Raw genomic sequence first — 19,120 nt, 5'->3', positions numbered from 1 at the left:
TGTAGTTCTTACTGATTATCTATCAAATACTCCTCTCGGGGTGAGGAAGCACTTGGAATTAGGTGTGAAAACTTGGTGCAGTAGCAAAATGGAAACATCTGCAGCAAGCATTTTTTAACCCGCGATATAACAAAGAAGCCTCTTTTTTTGAGTCACTTTTGAAAAAAGTGTAAAGAAGAGGATTGAATAGGCTAGTGAAGGACTTGAAAAATGACGAAATCTGGCGAAACCATAGAGGGAGTACGAAGAAGGTGTAGTTAGAATCGGCTTCGATTGCCAGAAGGAAGTATGCTGTCATAAACACACCGAGCATAGAAACGTAAGCCAACTGAGCGTTTGTCTTTGCTGTTTTGTGATTGGCTCCGCTGCACAAGTGGTCTGTTTGTCGCTTGATCGCGTTTGTCTGTTGCCTGGCAAAGAGCAAAATGTGGACGTGGGCGTAAATCATGAATAACGGTGGAAGTAACACAATGGCAGTCAAACAAAATATATCGTAAATTTAATCGTTGTTCCAAATTGTTGATATTTCTTTCCATTCTGGGTCACACCACGAAGGTGGATAAGCGAGGTGAAGAGGGAGATAACCCATCATGATATACCAGCACGGTCAAAATACGAGATTTTTCCATAATTCTAGAGTAAGCCAACGGGCAAACAGTCATGATATACCGTTCCGTCGTGATGACCAGGAGGTGAATAATTGTCGATATCGCTAGAAATCTTTGACATAGATCCATAGCCAAACAAAGCCGTGGCATAAAGTAGTATAAAAACGAATAGGCGACAGTCAGAGGCAACGCGATAAGGCCGGCCAGAAAATCACTCGCAGCTAGGCTGCATAAACAGAAGTTAAAAAAAAAAATAATAACTTTAATAGCTAACAGAATTACTGGTAACCCAGTAGTTTACATTGTGGGCTATAAACAAATAATTCAAATTGGACATAAGATTGTTAAGAATCCCAACTGGCCGGAGGCAAACCAGTTGGCTATTTACAACCATGGCCGAGGATTTGAACTCGGAGCCACCGTGAAACAAATTCAGGTAGTGGTCAGGGCGGGACAGACCACTACCTGAAGTTTGACTGTGTTCGGAGAGGAATCCTTCACTTGGAGTTTGCTTTTAATATAAACAGCGCTAAAACTACAAGCACACACGTTTGCTTATTAAAGCCGGCGAAAAGCATTCATTCGCTGAATCGAAGAGTTATTTTCCTGTAAGATTGCGCAGTATCTTACAACTGATCAGTGTTCGTAAGTAAGTCAACTGATTTACCAGAACTCCACGTACATACGTTATTTTTCCAGGCATCGGTATGCAGGAGACAGAAACAAAGATAAAGAAGACGATTCTCGGAAACATAAAGGTTGCTTCACATCTAAACGAAATATCCAACTGATATGAAATCTTGCAACGGCTAAAAAAGGAGAACTTAAGGGAAGGATAATCTGCCAGAAGTAGAAGAAGACTGTGAAACTTCAAGGAAAATAATATAATATAGCCAGAAGTTGTAGGTCCTTTAAGATGAGCCCGGGAGGCTGTCTTTGACGGCTATTGAATGATTTTATAAGCAGCAAACGTCTGTAAACATCAGGTCGTAGGCGCTCGCGCGAACACACGCGATAGTCAGCGGTAGCTATAACATATCATGAGCAAATGTCGATCTCATAGAATCCAGATTTTTAAATGCGTGAAGATTTGAAATTTGAAGTTATTCTCTCAGCTTATTTGTGCATTGCGTAGTCTGCTCTCAAATTTTACTAAGGAGGTGTTCTCGAAAACTGCAAATGAACAACGGATGGCATGGAATGAACGATTACAACAAATAAATGCAGATTTAAGAAGAGTTTGACATTCTTTAAAAAATCTAGAGTAATCCGTCACCGTTATCTTTGCCTAAAAAATTTGCTTGTGGGGATTTCATCTATGTTTTAAAGTAGTTATTTATTCCTGTATAAAATCGTTCGATCATGGAAATACTTGACGTGTCCAAAGAAATTTCCCTCGGACGGAACTCTTGAACTGTTCAAACATTTGCGTCGTAGCGTTTTAAGCTATCAATAAAACTTTGCAACTTGCGAAGCTACATTTATTTAATTGCATCCTTTAACAAATTCTATTTGGCGGCGCTGGTGTCTCTCTCAATCATAATTAAGGCAAGTTCGGCTCGTCTGAACCCCTCCTTAACTGGTCGGAGCATCGTGAATGAGTGCAAAAATCGTTCGCAGGTCAACAACGCTTTTGAACGTGTTGCTTTGTAAAGGAGTCTCGAGATAAATAAATCATTAGATTAAGAGTTAAATGCAATTCACTGCTGCCTATCAGCTAATGCTTATTTTTTCCTACGAAATTACTGAAGGATGTGATGGACCTAAGACGGAAAAAATATCCTTCAAGATCATTTCAACGTCAGTAGTTTTTACAGCGTGAAAAGTCGAATATGAAAATCAAATCGCTGTAAGTCTAAAGAGGCCATCGTGCATATTTTATCGTAGAGGATCGGGATCGCTAAAACATGCAGCCAATGAATTTTTTCATCTAGCCTGTTACCTTTTTGGAATATTTCAATCATACTGGTGCATGTTCTTTCTTGAAGCTGGATTTTCCAGTTAACATTTTTTACTTACGAAATAATTAAATGGACATCCCTGGTCTTCAGTGACCATGGTTATGTTTCAGTATGTTCCTTTATTCTTATAATCACGGCCATCAAGCCAAGCGAACGAAGGGATGGCATTGGAATTCTAAGCTAAGGGAAAACTAACACAAAATTGCTTTGATAGGGAAAATTGTAAATTTTCTAATAGTTTAAAAGCAAAAGTATTAAAAAATCAACAATTACCAATACTTCTATAGTGATTATAATGGACTATGCTGTTTATCTATAATCTATTTTGATGATTTTCATCAAACTTTGATTCATTCAACGGAAACTGGAATATTCACGTAAAATGTGTACTGTTTGCGAAATACAACGAAAAACCATTCAGTTGATTAAGCCACATGAAAACGCGACATTATACGAAGTCGTTGAAGAATGATGTTTATTACAAACTTACGACATTTTTTTTTTCAAATTTGTCCCCCAAAATTCATTCGGGAGGCCGTATTCTTCTACTTCTATGGAAAACCGGATAGGGCAGCCGGAAACAGAGCATAAACATCAGATAATCACTTTGGTTATATAAGCTACGGATTATTTGTTTTAAAGAGACAAAAAAACAGCATAACTGTATTTCTTCCCCTAAAATGTCAAAAATTCACAACGTTATAGACATTTAATGTCAGGCAGCGCTATAACTTAGTCTGGGTCCGAAAAGGGTGAGACGGAAAGCCATGAATAGAAACGGAAAGGTTACGAGCTTTTCTGGAATATTTTGAAATGAAAGTCAGTAATTGCAGGTTCATTTACTTGTCGTAAAATTGTCCTCTCTCGGAAATGGATTTCAAAACGGATTTCTGATCCTGATGACAATATCTGGCTTATAGCTTTTTTCAGCTCAAAATTGATGAACCTTGATTACTAGGCGTTTAATAGCTTAGAAACAGAAGATTAATTTGTAATCTCTTCCTTGGTCCAAATGCTCTATTTTTTCCTGTCACTGGTAAAGAGAACATAAATTAATTGTCATAACGTACACGATTCTTAGTGCTCGCATTGGCGGATAACATTTTTCTTTGAAGAAGTGAGGATTTCATAGCTATATCATGACAAATGTTAATGCAAGATCTTTATTAGTCCTCACGTAAACTAAGAAAGCTGGCAAGGAAGAATAACATTTGGAAAGCTCAGGTAAGAAATCAGATAGTGAAAATTATCATTTGCCCAGCTGAAAATTTGTAGAATCCTTCTGTTTTTGAAACTGATTCAAATACTATGCTTTTAAAAGAGGGATCTGACAGATGTTATACTTTAGCAAACGTCTCATTACAAGACCTAAACGACAAGAAACCTTTTGACAAAACATTCTCAGATGGTGAAAATTATCATTTGATTGACTGAAAATTTATAGAATCTTTCCGTTTTATTCGAAGGTTACACAGTATACTTTCAGAAAAAGAGGGATTCGGTAGATGTTCTTGCTTGGCAAACGTCCTATTAAAAAAACCTAGTAGTACATTGATTGTCGTGACGAACAAGATTCTTAGTGCGGATATTGGTGGATGACATTTTTCTTTAAAGAGGTGAAGGAATCAAAGCTTTACCTAATGACAAATGCGAATACGTAAACTGAGAAAGTTAGCAGAGAAGTGTAAGCTTTGAAAAGCTCAGATAAAAAAACAGATATTATCATTTACCCAACTGAAAATTTGTGGAATCTTTTTCCTTAGTCGATTCAATTAGTATACTTTTAAAAAGAATGATTGGGTAGATGTTCTTTCGTGGCAAACGTCTTGAGAAAACCTGTGACATAACAAATCCTCATCAATTTTTTAGGTTTTCAATTAAACAAACAAGAACTACACTAATTAACAAATGGTAAACACCACAGCGTACAGTATTGAGTTATGGATGCACTTGGGAGGTTTGCTAAGCACGAAAGAAGTGTAAGAGTCGCTCGAGGCGATAGCCGAGAGCGACTCTAGTTTCTTGAGTGCTTAGCAGACCTCCCAAGTGCATCCATAACTCAATACTGTACGCTGTGGTGTTTACCATTTGTTTTATAACATAACATTGATACATTGTAGCTAAGGAGTTCCCTTTTATTTAACAAATCTTACGCGACCAGAAAAAAACAAGCGCGCGCGGAAATATAGTCTTTGCATTTGCTCACGTTAGCAGCGTACACCCATGGGCAAATGGGGGACTCTAAATTGACCAATCAGAGCGCCGCGCGCTTAACTTTGGTTATGTTATAAAGACAATTCGTGACTTTAAAGAATGAATGAATTATAGCGTCCAGGTTACTGAACTCAAAGTTCTTTCAAACTTGTGTTGTTTGCGGTTGAATCTTTAGAAATGGTCAGTCTAGAAACGGTAAAGTAACCCCTAAATATACTCCAGATATAATGAGTAGACCATTGCTAAATTGCTTTTTGATCGCCAAGAGAAAAATGATTTCGTGTCTGTAGGGCGTATCAATCGAGCGCAGCGCGGTCCATACGTCAGGATTTTAAGTAAGAGATAATAAACCGTTTATAATCTCTTTCCTAAAGCAAAAAGCAAAAAGCCAAAGCGGCTTTTTCCTGGCCTAATTGAAGCGCAAAGCCATTTGACTACTATCATAAATACTTCTTGTAATACTTCAAAAACGAGTGCGAGTGTTTCATCGGGGTTTCTAAACACGAGAAAACTGATGAAAGCACGGGGCCTACGGCCCCGTGCTTTCATTGTTTTTGAGTGTTTGAAAACCCCGATGAAACACACGAAGCACGAGTTTTTGAAATTGCTTCTCAATCGTGTATCATTAGCCAAGAACAGTGAAAAAATTCTGACTGATTTTGGCATCAGTGGGGTTTGACATTTTATCAAACTCTAGAGTTTGATATTTCATCAAAGTATAGTGGAAAAGCCTCTGTCCAGTGTTTCATCGGGGTTTCTAAACGCACACATGTGGCCAAATTGGCGTATCAGGATTGGTTTGTAACTTGATGAATTGTTAATGAGTTTGAAAAGCTTTTCCATTGAACTAATCAAAAACAATGATGTATATTTTTCTTTCACAATTCAAAAAAAATTCTCAAATCATGTCTGTACCTTTCTAGCCAGGGTGCGTAAGCTTATAAGTTGCACATTTCCTATGATGAATTTGATTAACAGCGGATGGCTAATTACCTATTCTAAGGAAACTTTGCAATCATGACACGTCTTAAGGACCCTAAACAGCTCCATATATTATGCTAGAGCATTCAGAAGTTCAAGTCGAACCTTTCAAGAGCTCTTTACAAATGTGCATTCTAATGACGCATAACAATCGTGCAGTTTAAGAACTGAAAGAATTTATAGACTTACTTCTTCCATAGAGATGTCTAAGAGGACTTGGGTATCCTTTACGAGCTGAAGTAACGCGAGACGAAAAACATCGGCTAAATTACTTTTCATTCTTGCGTCAGTGGAAATTTTAAAAAAAAATCTGCACAAACCTTGAGCAGTTTCAAACCCATTCCAAACTCAATTAACAGTGATGTCTTCGTGCCTTTATTTTCTTTCTCAAGGAAATGGCTGAAGACAGCTTCTTAAATGATGGTTTCAACATCGCTTTCACGTTGTCAATGCTCATCAATCTATTCGGCAACACTCTCGTCTGCTTTGTGGTGCTCAAATTTCGAGACATGCGCATTCCAATGAATTACCTCTTGGTAAATCTGGCAATCAGTGATATAATGGTTGGTTTGTTCATGTCCCCGAGGTTCATCTTCGGCCAGACGCTGAATCATCCCAGAGGAACTCTTGGTGACTACTTTTGCAAAATTATTACTGGGGATTCCTTTACTTGGACGGGAGCCCTGGCTTCAGATGTTACTCTGGTTTGTATTGCGGTTGAGCGATATCTCTCAATCCGCTTCCCTTATAGCGACAAAAAGAGGCTGACGACTAAGAAGCTTAAATACGTCATACCACTTTGCTGGGTCTTTGCTCTAGGAGTTAACCTACCGGCTTTTATTTACCTCAAATATGACGAGAACTCCGGAAGCTGTGTTCCATTTTGGCCAACACCAAACTTCATAAGATACCATAGCGTCATTAACGCCCAAATATTCTTTGTCTTCCCTGCACTGATCATGGGGGTGCTCTACGCTCTTCTCATTTATCAACTTTGGCTTAAAAACAAAACTTCGACCACGTCTGTGTCTCAACAAGCAGTACTCAAACACCGACGTCACTCCACCAAGATGGTGGTCACAGTGAGTTTAATCTATTGTATCTGCTGGTTTCCAAACTGCTTTGCTTACATTTATGTGGCCTACTCAGCCAAGCAGTTGTTCGGTGCGATTCACACGGCATCAGTCTTAATGGTTTCTCTAAACTCCGCCGTCAATCCGGTGGTTTACAGCTTGCAAAGCCATCGATTCCGTCGCCACATGGCAGCGCTGTTTAAAAGATACCGTTGCGACAAAGTTAATGTTCGTGACAATGGCGAAGAATCAAACGGTGTGAAAACCTCCGTCATGTAACTTTAGTTTTATATTGAACAGACAGAAGTAAGGTGATTCCCAGAACATGTTACGACGTCTCAAAAGGTTCGATAAGATTTTTATCGATTTCTTTAACATATTAAGGAAAAGTAATTTCAAACAAGAGTTTTTTTGTGGTAGTGTCGTATCTCTCAAAATTAAACACAAAATTTACTTAACTGAGCCTCTCTGCAACTGCTCAGGACATTGTAAATAAAGTGCGAAAGTCGACCTTCGACGTGTCTGACGTCTTTTGACTATGTCGCTTTGCAAATGAACCTTGAGTTAAATACATCAATTGATTAGGAACGGAGTTAAATGCACTTCAATACTGATCGTCAGCTGCTGCTTCTTTTTCCCTCCTAAATCATTCGAGAATATTTTTCAAGATCTTTTAACCTTAGTAGTTTTTACAGCGTGAAAAGTCGGATGTAAAAAGCAAACTGCTGTAAGTCCAAGAACTTCATCATGTGTATTCTATCATAGAGGATGATTACAACGGAATCGCTAAAACATGCAGCCTACGAAATTTTGTTATACAGGCCTGATTATACGTACAGGCCTGATTTTTTTCAGGTCTGATTTTCGCTATTGCATGAATAGCGCTATCTACTGCGAGGATCGCACATCATACGTATCTAACACCGCAGTTCAAAATATATGTACTTCATATATTCATTGCATCTCATTTGTTATAGAATGTTACCTTTTGGTAACAAAAAAAAAAAGAATAAGTCTAGTATGGGGCAGCTGTGTTCTTTTACCTCTGAGGCAAAATTGATAGCGGGGAAGCCAGAAATAGAGCATGAATTTGATTGTTACTCTGGTTGTATAAGCGACCGATTATCTGCATTAAAGTGACAAAATCAGCATTGCGATGAAATAACTCTTCTCACTGAAAATCACTAGTTTAGAGGGTGTATAATGACGCTAGAGGGTAGTGTCGCAGAATATTTGTCGCACGTGTAAAACAGAAACCCGCTGCATCCCACATATTAATAAGCACCCTGTTCCACAAGAGAAAGGTGATTCAAGAACATATTGTCTGATTGATATTCAAATGATAATTAAATGGTAACAGATATTAACATTTATAATGATAAAAATGATAACACTGATTTACATTATCTCTTTGGCGGATATGTCAGAGCAATGCGAAAACGATTAATCGGAAGCTTTTACCAATGTTGTTCAGTTCACAAGATTCTTTTGAAAGTGTTCAGGCCAGTATATGTTCCGATAAGAAAGTGTTTAATCTTTCAAGATCAGTGAGCTCGCATTCACAATTATACCTACTGCTGGTGCTGTATATAAAAAATTTTAGTATAGAATTAGTTGCTAGGGTTAATGTATGTCATTTATACGCTCGTAGTGGTCAGAGGTAGAAGTAGTTAATCGACTGTGAATAAGAATTACAGCAGCGGAGAAGAGAAAATGAAGACTGAAAGAGACAACATCGATAGCAGTACACTCTACAGCCAGTTTTCCCCTTGTAGCTAGCATGAGGCAAGACGAGGCAATTGCCTCGTCTTAATTTTGGCCTTTTTTAATTTTTTCTCTTAAAGATTGACTTTTCTGAAGAAAAATGCCACGGAAAATCCTTAAAAGAGCACTTCTAAACATCTAGATTTCCAATTTTTTGGGGGGGCATGCCCCCAGACCCCTCTAGCGGCTCGCGTCTTCGGCGCTCGAAACTTATCTTGTCCTGAAATCTGGCTACAGCCCTGTTGTGTGCCCGGGTAGCAGCAGCTGTCAGACCTAAAATGCTATTCCTTTTTATTTTTTTAACTAACCTCAAAACTGACCGTGTAATTTTGCCAAAATTTTCCACTTGAAAAAGACACATTTTCCAGAAAAAGTTGGCTTAATATGACGACTTTTTGTCTTTAAGTTATTTATCGTAATTGTTTGGACTGTAACTTAAGCAAATACGCATAATGTTGGAAATACGTATATTTCGCAGAAACATTTTTCATCTTATACGACAGCTAACACGGGAAGGGACAGTCATTTATTTAATTGAATCAACCCTCTTGTGTAAGTAAAACCTAAGGCTCACTACTTGCGTAAAACCGCGGTTTGGGTCAGGCATCGTGTAAAAAACTGGTCTGAAGTTCTTTTCACATCTAACTGGAATAAGGGAATGAAGATCGATTTTGACGGTAATCACTAATGTAAGAAGGCTTTAATTTAATGACTCTCCCAATGACTTTAAAAAATTGAAAATCTGTAAATTCAGTATCTCCTCTGCAATGTGTTTGACCATGCCTCTTTACTTAGTGATATCATTCCGAAATAGATTCGTAATTTGAAAAAGAAAAAATGATAACGGTACTTAGTTAACAGCTTCTACTCATTTTTTTTTATCGTCCCACTTTACTAAGAATGATTGATTCCATTCAAGGATTCAAAAATCTTAAAATAATTTTTTTTGATGTACCGCATCATCAATATCTTTTCGTCTATTTCCTTCAAATCGGCATCAAAAATGTAACCAATTATTTCTCAACCGCTGTATGTATGCCTGTTCGAAAAAGTTCAAAAAAGAGTTTGGTGATCCCCATTTAAGCTCAGACCCTCCTTCGTTCGGTTTGATCATTTAAGGTGTCTTTAGACCGGAATAAAATTGCATAACTTGAAGTGTCACCCACGCATACGACCCTTTAATGGATTGTGCCTATATAAGGGTGCCCAGACACTGTAATGAGCATGTCAGAAATCGTATTCTGATCAATTTTTTCCATATAAAAGCACAAGTACACGCTTGTTTTTCAACCTACACTTTTATCCATTCAGCAATTACGAGCGAGTAAGGCCATATTTGCTCCGTTAATGATGAGCATGCAATGTTCAAGCTTTATATCTCCCTGAATAGTCGAATAAGAATCTTAATTTGGAAGCTCTACGTAAACCTTCACGAGAGGGTCTCATGGGGGGTAGGTTTGCTGGTTGATATAATCAAAGCTTTATTATTAAGAGTGTTCCGTAAAGATCATTATAGTTGTATACGCAGGCCAAGAAGTAAGGCAGGAAGCGCAACTTAAGCTCAGGTGAGATGTTAATTCTGAAAAAAATCTGCCATTTTCCCAACTTAAAATTGGAAGGATATTATCCTTAAGAAATTATGTATAGACATAATTTGTCTGCGTGGCTTCGAATTTTATGCTTAATTCAACAAGGAATACAGAAAGCTTGGTACAAACTGAACTGATAATAGGAAATCGCGAATACGGTGTCAGGAAAGAAGGGCATCGGGCCCATTCCTGAGTTTTCTTCGTCCTACTCTGTTAAATTAGCACCGTCTCATCGCAGTTAGCTGTAAATGAAGATGCTAGTCGTCCATGATATTCGTCAAGCAGCTACCGCTCGAAATCTTTAAACCAAGAGCCAGATACTCCCGTCCAGCCCGAACAAACTCAGTCAAAAAGTATTTTATCGTATGACCAAGAAGTTTTGAAAATTTCAACCTCAATACAGTAGAACGCGATAGACGGGCACATGCAGCCACACGAGAAGATAACAAATACGCAATTAAAACTTTCCCTTTATTTTTTGTTTTTTCGATTAAGAACGAGTAAGTCCCAATTAATTCCTCGAAAAACGTGAATCTTTTTCCTCATTTATGCAACGAAGCGACGTGAAGGGCCGGACGGCCTTTTCCGGACAGGCTGACATAATTCTGTCCGGCCCTGCACACATCAGCTTTCACTGTGGTTTTCTATGCTACTGCACGAGCGGGGCCGGACGGGTCATGTGATAAAACGAGTTATTTCTTTGAATACCACTTCTCAATGGCCGAGACACACATGAAACGGTTTCTGAAGCATAGTTGTCCTTAAAAATGCTATGTAATGTTCGTGCGTCCTAAAAACTCATCAGAAAAGCGCATATGAAATATTTTAAAAATGAACATTTTTTCTTTAAAAAGATTTCACAAAACTAGTTCAACATCATACTTAGAAAAACACAAGGACTGTGCACTGACTGATCGGGTAGGAAAGCCAGTGGACGGGAAAAGGTCTCGCTCAAGGTCGTTGACGTTTCCATGTTTCCGTTTTTAAATTTTATCCCCGCTTTTTTCTGTCTTATTTTATCCTTGCATTTTTTTCCATCCTTACACCTCGCATGGGCGTACATCGAGTTGTATGACTATTAGGGGCCAACACGTACGCGGCATCCCATACGTCTCTCATAAGGGGAGATTTTTTAGGGATATTCTCTTCTAATTTAAAGTGCTTAAAGCCTAATGGATCATAAGTAAAACAGCTTCTATCACTATTTTCTTTGAAATTTATCATATCTTTGAATTGAGGCCTTTCTAATATATCTGCTTTCATGAAAAAACTATACAGGCGCCGGAAGCGGTAGGCGTTTGAGTTGCACATGTTCTAGGATGAATTCGATTTTCAGTAAATTGTGCGATCTAAGAACACTTTATAATCGCAAGTTACAAGGACCCCTACCAGCACTTCATCGGTAAAAGCTTTTATATTCGCGCTGCAATGGCAAGCCGAATGTAATAACATCAGTTCGCCTCATTCTAAATTCATTTGTGTAGTTTGCATTCACCTATGGGTCAAGTGATTCAACTTTAAACAACAAATATATATGAAATACATATATATATGAACTGCGGTTATGAAACGTATATGTGCACGATCCTTCGCAGTAAAGCACTATTTAAGCAATAGTGAAAATCAGACCTGAAAAAAATTCAGGCCTGTACGGGATTCGAACCACTGACCTCTGCGATACTAGTGCAGCGCTCTACCAATTGAGCTAACAAGCCAACTGGGAGCATGCCATCAAATTAATTCGACATAAACCCGTAGATGATAAATCAAACAACAAATATATATGAAATACATATATATGAACTGCGGTTATGAAACGTATATGTGCACGATCCTTCGCAGTGAAGCACTATTTAAGCAATAGTGAAAATCAGACCTGAAAAAAATTCAGGCCTGTACGGGTAGAGCGCTGCACTAGTATCGCAGAGGTCAGTGGTTCGAATCCCGTACAGGCCTGAATTTTTTTCAGGTCTGATTTTCACTATTGCTTAAATAGTGCTTTACTGCGAAGGATCGTGCACATATATGATTCAACTTTCATTCAACATTCAACGTATTATTAAAAATTAAACCATTCATTCCACAAAAACTTTTTTATCCAACAATCAATTCTTAATTCTGCATTCAACGCCCTATTCCTCATGGAAGCATTCATTCAATGTTTAGCTATTCATTCAATTATTCATTCAATATTCAAACAAAGTAACGTTTAAAAGAAATTCAAACCACTATCGCCGAATATCGCGCTTTGCTCTTTAGAAATATCATAGATATATCGGTGCATTTTATCACCTCGTGAGAACGGTAAATCGAAGAGATATCGGAGCTCTCCCGCGATATACTGCTCCAGCAATATCTCGTCTCAGCAATATATCGTTCCATCGAAAAAATCGCTACAACGATATGTATCGTTGATGTATCGCAGAGCTTGGTACATCATCACGATATATTGCCAAACCGTTCAACAAATAACGTCAAGAATCAAAGTGGTAAAAGAAGATGAATATTCAAACAGTCTCACAAAGATTCAGGTCTGCTAATGTTTCGTGCGGGAGATGTTCGAAGAAATGTTTTATCCAAAATTTATAAGGTTTGTATGGCGACGCCATGTTTGTGTCCACGGGGCACAAATATGACGGTGGGGAGCTAACAAAAACATGTATCATCGAGTTTTGTTAGAAAAAGCCTGCAGTCGTCCTCTTAGGGCTCATAAACATCTACATGAGTACTTATTCTCATATAAGGACTGTTCAGATCGCGAAATCTCAGCGGGCAAGTCAAATTTTTTAACTTACGTGACAGCAATTTCGGCCACCAATTTGATGTAGTGTATCGCAAAAGCTACGAAGCTCAACCTCACTTTATGACAAGACGAGAAAACCTGTTTAACTGAAAATTTGGCTCGGTGTTCAAAAAGCTTTATCTCTTTACAGCTTGCAGAGCCACCAGTTCCGCCGCCATATGGGAGCGCTGTTTAAAAGATGCCGACGCAACAAAGTTGGCGTTCGTTTTATTGACAACGAATGAAACATCACCATTACATAGACCCCTTTGGGTAACTGTAAGTTTGGATTTAACAGTAATGAGAAGCAGTTATGGTAGTTTCCTTTTGTTATGTTGTAAAGGTTTCCATTCCATGTAAGAGTTTCAGGAGATAATGGTAATAAATAAAACGTGGGGATTACCAAGCTCGCCTTTGTGGAAAAGCGTTTAAGAGTTGTTAAGATCAGTACAAACGCAACTCTAGACAAAAGAAGCCTCTTTTTCTCCCTCCAAATTGACTAATCAATCGTTCACGTATAAAAAAAAAATCCCATACACATCAAAAAGTTCTTGATCTCGTTTCAGTCTATGATAGGTCTAATATTGCGGTATTGGCTAGTAAACTAGGTTGCCTTATCTATGCAATATATATATATATATATCTTATCAGACGTTTTGTTGTGTAGTATCGCAGAGTATTTTTACGAGTTGTGCAGTATTTTGACGAGCCCGTAGGGCGAGTCAAAATACAAATAACGAGTAAAAATACTCAGTGATACTACACAACAAAACGTCTAATAAGGTATCTATTATCCAACACGCCAAACTGTTATTTCAGTGTGGGCGAATTTCGCGGATATTTATTTACGGGGAGTGCGTGACAGAAGTATGCGAAGCGAAACGGTATTGGTGCGTTGTCGTGTCGCTGTTTCTATTTTCTTCAATAAATGAAGAAATTTCCTGGTCGTCTAGCTGTTTTTCTTCGTTCGATTCATCTAATAAACTTGGACCTATATTTGCCAGCCATTCTGACTCTTCGTCGTCGGAAATATGATTCAAATTGTCCGCCATTATTTTTGTTCGTAACTACAATCAATTCACAATTCTTCGCTTGCGCGATGCGAGAAAACCTGTTTAACCGGTACTCTAGAGTACAAATACCGCGAGATATGGTACTCGTCTATGGCGTTATTTGTACCCTACGAAGTCTTGTTAGATAATGATTAACAATTATTCCACGAGCGCGCGTTGGATATGAGATGATAGATAGACAACGAGGCGAGTAGCGCCGAGTTGGCTATATACATCTCATATCCAGCAAGCGCGAGTGAAATAATTGTTTTACTAAAAAAAACGCCCCCAAGATATTAGAGTAATCTACTCGACTTTATTTTGCAAGAAGAAACCGGATGTTACAATGTACAGATACTAGATTATGGTATATTGGCTCACATACCATAATGGCTAAGCCAATAAATATCCTCAAACCAGTCATAGAGAGGGGCATTGGGATTTTTGTCTAAAGGGTTTGGCTTTTATTAGAACGGGGGCGCGATACATTCAACCAAAATTTCCGGAAATTTCGGTCTAAAACTGAATGGATCAATTTGGTCTAACCGGAAAAGTTTCGAAAAAACTGGCCCACCTTTCGAGATGGACCACTTTTCCCGGTTGGACCGGTCCGCTTGGCTCGGAAATTTTGGTTGAATGGATCGCGCCCCAGGTTTTCGGTTTTTGTGCAAAAAAACTTCGACTTTGTCGGTTTTGCTGCTCATTGCAGTTTGCAGATTTTCCTTTTTTTTTTTCGCATTTGGTTTTCGCCAAAAATATCAACGGTTCGGATTTGGTTTCCGATGTGGTATTCGGTCCTTCCTATTTGGGTTCCGGTTCCTCTTCGATCTGAGCGGTAATTATGCACTTCCCTGATCTCGAATAGCTGCGAAACCTCTGTACGTTCCACATGAAAATTGTCGGTTTTGACCGTCGGTTTTGCATACGGTTTTTTGGTTTGGACCCATTTTTTTTTTTTGCCGTTTCACAGTTTCCAATAGACCCCAATGCCCCCCCTCGTCAGATTTTTGCTGCACATTTCTTCAATCGACTTAGAAACAATACTTATAAGAATAATGCGAAAAATATGGTGGATCACTGATCTCTCTTGCGGGAAAATCATAGTTTCTATTCATTGGCGAGTCTTCAGCATGACGAAAGCCACCAATTTGTCAACGTGAGCATTATTCACTCATAATGATTATGCTTGACAAGGGTGTGCAGTATAATACAGGGAAGTAGAATGATTTAACATCCTCTCTAAGAACCGACCGAAATTCATTCAAATGAATGCCCGACAAATCTTTAGTGCTCAAGCGGTTTTTTTGTCAAAAAAATTGAAAGCAGAGAATTTAATGGCACTATAATTAGAAAGCTGTGATTGTAAACATCAAGGCATCGATCCCTTTTGGCGGTACAGGTTTTAATCAAAAGAAAAGCACAATGCCTACGTTTCACTTACTTGGCGTAAAATTGGCTATTGTGCTCTCAGATAGTTAGATAGAAACTTTATCAACGTATCAAAGAACCTTCTAGTTTGGGAGATATCCCATATCAATGTGGGGACACAAATAAAATGGATGAAAATTGTTTACAAAAAATATTACCTACTTAAGAATAAAATTAAGTCATATCATGTATGAAAAAAATATGAAATGAATTAAGAGGTACATAGAGCACAGCCCCTGCAGCCATCATCTAATAGGAAGCTGAGGTCACGCTTACGTATGCGGTTTTTGAAACTAGCTAATGTTGTGGCTGATCTGTCATAAGTTGTCAGTTTACTCCATAATTTAGGTCCTAAATAGCGTAGTGAATGTTTGCCGTAAGTTATTGTGTTATATCTAGGAATAGAAGAGTCGGCCTGTCTGAAATTATAGGAAGCGTTGTGTTTCTGAAATATATTACAGATATCCAAAGGGCTAAGGTTGTGTTTAACTTTATACATTAAAATGTATATATCCTGTAAGCGTCTGTTTAGTAGCGAGGGTAAATTAGCTTTCCGCAGCAAACGTTCATAGGTGGAGTGTTTATCTTTGAATACAGCCCTTAGGCCTCTTTCTTGAACTCTCTCCAATCTGCGACTATCACTAGATTCACAAAAATACCATGTTAGATGGCAGTAGGTTAGATATGGTAGAATGACTGCCTTAAAAAGTTGTAATTTTGTATTTGTTGGAATCAAGAAATGGAATCAAAGAAATGGATCTGGGAATGAACTATTGTTCATTTTGGTGACATAAGTTGATTAATACCCTTTGATCAGCCATTCAAACTCATTTAAAAGTGCCATTTGACAGCTGATAATCTCAGAAATAGGCTCGGGAATGAATCATCTATAATATTGGTGACATACCCTTTACTCGGCAATCCAGCCTTATCATGAATTAAAAGTGTTGCCGTTAGATGGCTAGGTGATTGCAAAACTACCCATCGAGTCGTCTTTTTAAATTAATGATTGAAAGCCAAGAATGTATCATTTTTTAGGGGATAATGTGCGTGAAAATCGTCATATTCATCGGCCGATGAGAACTTTCCGTGCAAGGCAAGAAGATGTCCAAGAATAAGAATTAGGGGTGTCGAGCAGAGATCAGTAGCACTCAGAGAGGTCCAGAGGCTCAGTCTGGAAAAGTCACAAAAGCTCAAGTGAGCAATTAGATTAGGAAATTGATCATTCCAGACTGAAATTTCTGAAACAACTTTTTCAAACGGATGTGTATACTCAGGATGTAATTTGTCTTCGTTGTTTCAAATAGTCTTATGCTAAAGAGGGCTAGCTGAGCACATGTATGGCTACTCTCGGAAATAGGCCTGAGAGTGGATTTTATTTCAGTTTGGTGACATTACCTGAATAACACTCTTCTCTCAGCCGCCAACGCTAGATAGCTGAGTGATTGCAAAAGTATAAGTGCTCTTTTCTTGCCTCAGTAATTAAAAGCTAAGGATGTACCATTTTTTTTTTTTTTTTTTTTTTTTTTTTGATAAAGTGCACGAATCGCAGTACATTTATTGGCGGGTGAGAATTTTCTTTTGTAGGCAGTGGAAGGGTCCAAAGATATATATATTAAAGGTGTCGACCAGAGATCTTCAGTTGCGTTCACAGAGGCCTAGAACGTAAGTCAAGAAGTGTCACGAAAGCTCAGGTGAGCAATAAAATTCATCATTTTCCAAACTGAAATCACTGAAGCAACTTATTCATAAGATCTATATACTTATGCGATTTTTCTACGTATTTTCAAACAGTCTTATCTAAAAGAAAGTAGTGCCACGTGGTCTTGCCTACTGACCATTACAAAAACCTGCCACAGGAGATCACCAATACGTTGTCCAAACCTAAGAAAGTAGCTTATATACTATAGTTCTCACTTCAATTTAACATTTTCTTGCCTTAAGTGACTTGAGCTCAAGACAGTTCTCTCTGCCAGTTGTCCTTGTATATTGTCGGCCAAGGAGTCGAACATGGTAAAAAAAATTTCACCTTAGTTGAAGGAAAAAATAAACGTACAGATGCGTGTAAGCAAAATTTAGCAGTGGTGCTTGTTTTCTTTTAAAAGTAAGATTTACGAGACTTTTCCCCATTTCTCTAGGACATGGCTGAAGACAGCTTCTCCAAAGATGGTTTCATCATCGCCTTCACGTTTTCAATGCTCATTAACCTGTTCGGCAACATTCTTGTCTGTTTTGTGGTACTGAAATTTCGAGACATGCGTATTCCAATGAATTACCTTCTGGTAAATCTTGCCATCAGCGACATGATGGTTGCGGTCTTTATGTCTCCGCGGTTTGTCTTCAGCCAAACTCTGAACCACCCCAAAGGGACTCTCGGCGACTACCTGTGCAAGATTCTTACCGGAGATTCCTTCACTTGGACAGGCGCATTGGCCTCAGACTTCACTCTCGTCTGCATTGCAGTTGAGCGGTATATGGCCATTCATTACCCTTACAGTAATGCAAAGAGGGTGACGACTAGCAAGCTTAAGTTCGTCATACCACTCTGCTGGGTCTTTGCTGTCGTGGTTAACCTACCAGCCTTCATCTTCCTCCAATACGACGGGAACTCTAAAAGCTGTGTTCCGTTTTGGCCAACGCCAGAATTCATAAAATACCACAGCGTTATTCTTGTCAACATATTCTTCGTTTTCCCAGCTCTGATAATGGGAGTTCTCTACGTTCTCCTAATTCACAAACTCTGGTTCAAAAACACGGCTCCAACCACGTCTGTGTCTCAACGAGCAATACTCAAACACCGACGTCACTCCACCAAGATGGTGATTACAGTGAGTTTGATCTACTGCATATGTTGGTTCCCAAACAGTTTTGCTTACATCTACGTGGCCTTCTCAAACATGCAGTTGTTCGAGGAGATGCACACTGCATCGATTCTGATGGTTTCTTTCAACTCCGCCATCAATCCGGTGATTTACAGCTTGCAGAGCCATCGATTCTACCATCACGTGGGAGCGCTGTTGAGAAGATGCCGACGCAGCAAAGTTAGTGTTTGTTCAAATGGGAATTAATCAAACGCTACCACCGCATAGACGTTTATGTGTAACTTCAACCTTAGATTGAAAAGTAAGATGCAGTCATGTTTATTTCCTATTTATTATTGGTAGTTATAAAAGCTTACGATCAAATAGTCCACACTAATGTCACATGTTCAAGAGATAATTTTAGAAATGATGACAATAAGAAAACGGGGGATCACCAGATCCTAAGATATACCGTTTACGAGTTCAAGTGTCAAGATCTGAGTAAACCTAGCTCCAGACTAAACAAAGTTCTGTTTTTTAAGTCCCTTGATATCAGGCTGATCTGTATCTATTCCACTAAATAAAATTTGCCTTGCAAAAAAGTGCCATATCGATAACTTCTCGATCTCTTTTTCGCCCCATGATAGATCTAGTTCCAGTATGGGCTGCAAGAATAGTTTGGCTCCTCCATTTAATATTATGCAATTCCCTCAAACTAGACAAAGACTTTCGCTAGAAATTTTTCACCTGACAAACACAGAACTATTACAAGATAATGCGATGAATAAAGAGGTTCATCGGCGATCTCTTTTGCGAGAAAATCATGATTCTTTCTTTTCATGGGCAAGGATTCACCATTCAAAAAGG

At 38.5% G+C, this 19,120-nt stretch overlaps 2 protein-coding genes, 1 long non-coding RNA gene and 1 pseudogene across 3 annotated transcripts; 3 read left to right on the top strand and 1 right to left on the bottom strand.

The window, feature by feature from the left end:
• Positions 1 to 58: 58 nt before the first annotated feature.
• LOC148729948 (trace amine-associated receptor 7d-like) lies at positions 59 to 1,311 on the bottom strand (annotated as a pseudogene).
• A 4,751-nt stretch (positions 1,312 to 6,062) lies between these two features.
• On the top strand, positions 6,063 to 7,242 carry LOC111337248 (neuromedin-U receptor 2-like). Its single transcript, XM_022943519.2, has one exon. The coding sequence runs from the start codon at positions 6,160 to 6,162 to the stop codon at positions 7,114 to 7,116; it is 957 nt and encodes a 318-aa protein (XP_022799254.2). The 5' UTR covers positions 6,063 to 6,159; the 3' UTR covers positions 7,117 to 7,242.
• Positions 7,243 to 12,525: 5,283 nt separating this feature from the next.
• LOC148729947 (uncharacterized) lies at positions 12,526 to 13,374 on the top strand. Its single transcript, XR_016001929.1, has 2 exons — positions 12,526 to 12,780; positions 13,124 to 13,374. It is a non-coding gene; the product is annotated as an uncharacterized LOC148729947 (long non-coding RNA).
• Positions 13,375 to 17,013: 3,639 nt separating this feature from the next.
• LOC148729946 (neuromedin-U receptor 2-like) lies at positions 17,014 to 18,520 on the top strand. Its single transcript, XM_088761740.1, has 2 exons — positions 17,014 to 17,146; positions 17,591 to 18,520. The coding sequence occupies exon 2, from the start codon at positions 17,594 to 17,596 to the stop codon at positions 18,518 to 18,520; it is 927 nt and encodes a 308-aa protein (XP_088617866.1). The 5' UTR covers positions 17,014 to 17,146; positions 17,591 to 17,593.
• Positions 18,521 to 19,120: the final 600 nt, after the last annotated feature.

The sequence above is a fragment of the Stylophora pistillata genome, chromosome 5, assembly GCF_964205215.1.
Source record: "Stylophora pistillata chromosome 5, jaStyPist1.2, whole genome shotgun sequence".
NCBI classification, from domain to species: domain Eukaryota; kingdom Metazoa; phylum Cnidaria; class Anthozoa; order Scleractinia; family Pocilloporidae; genus Stylophora; species Stylophora pistillata.
The sequence above is the reverse complement of the archived record's forward strand: the minus strand, read 5'-3'. Positions and strand labels throughout refer to the sequence as shown.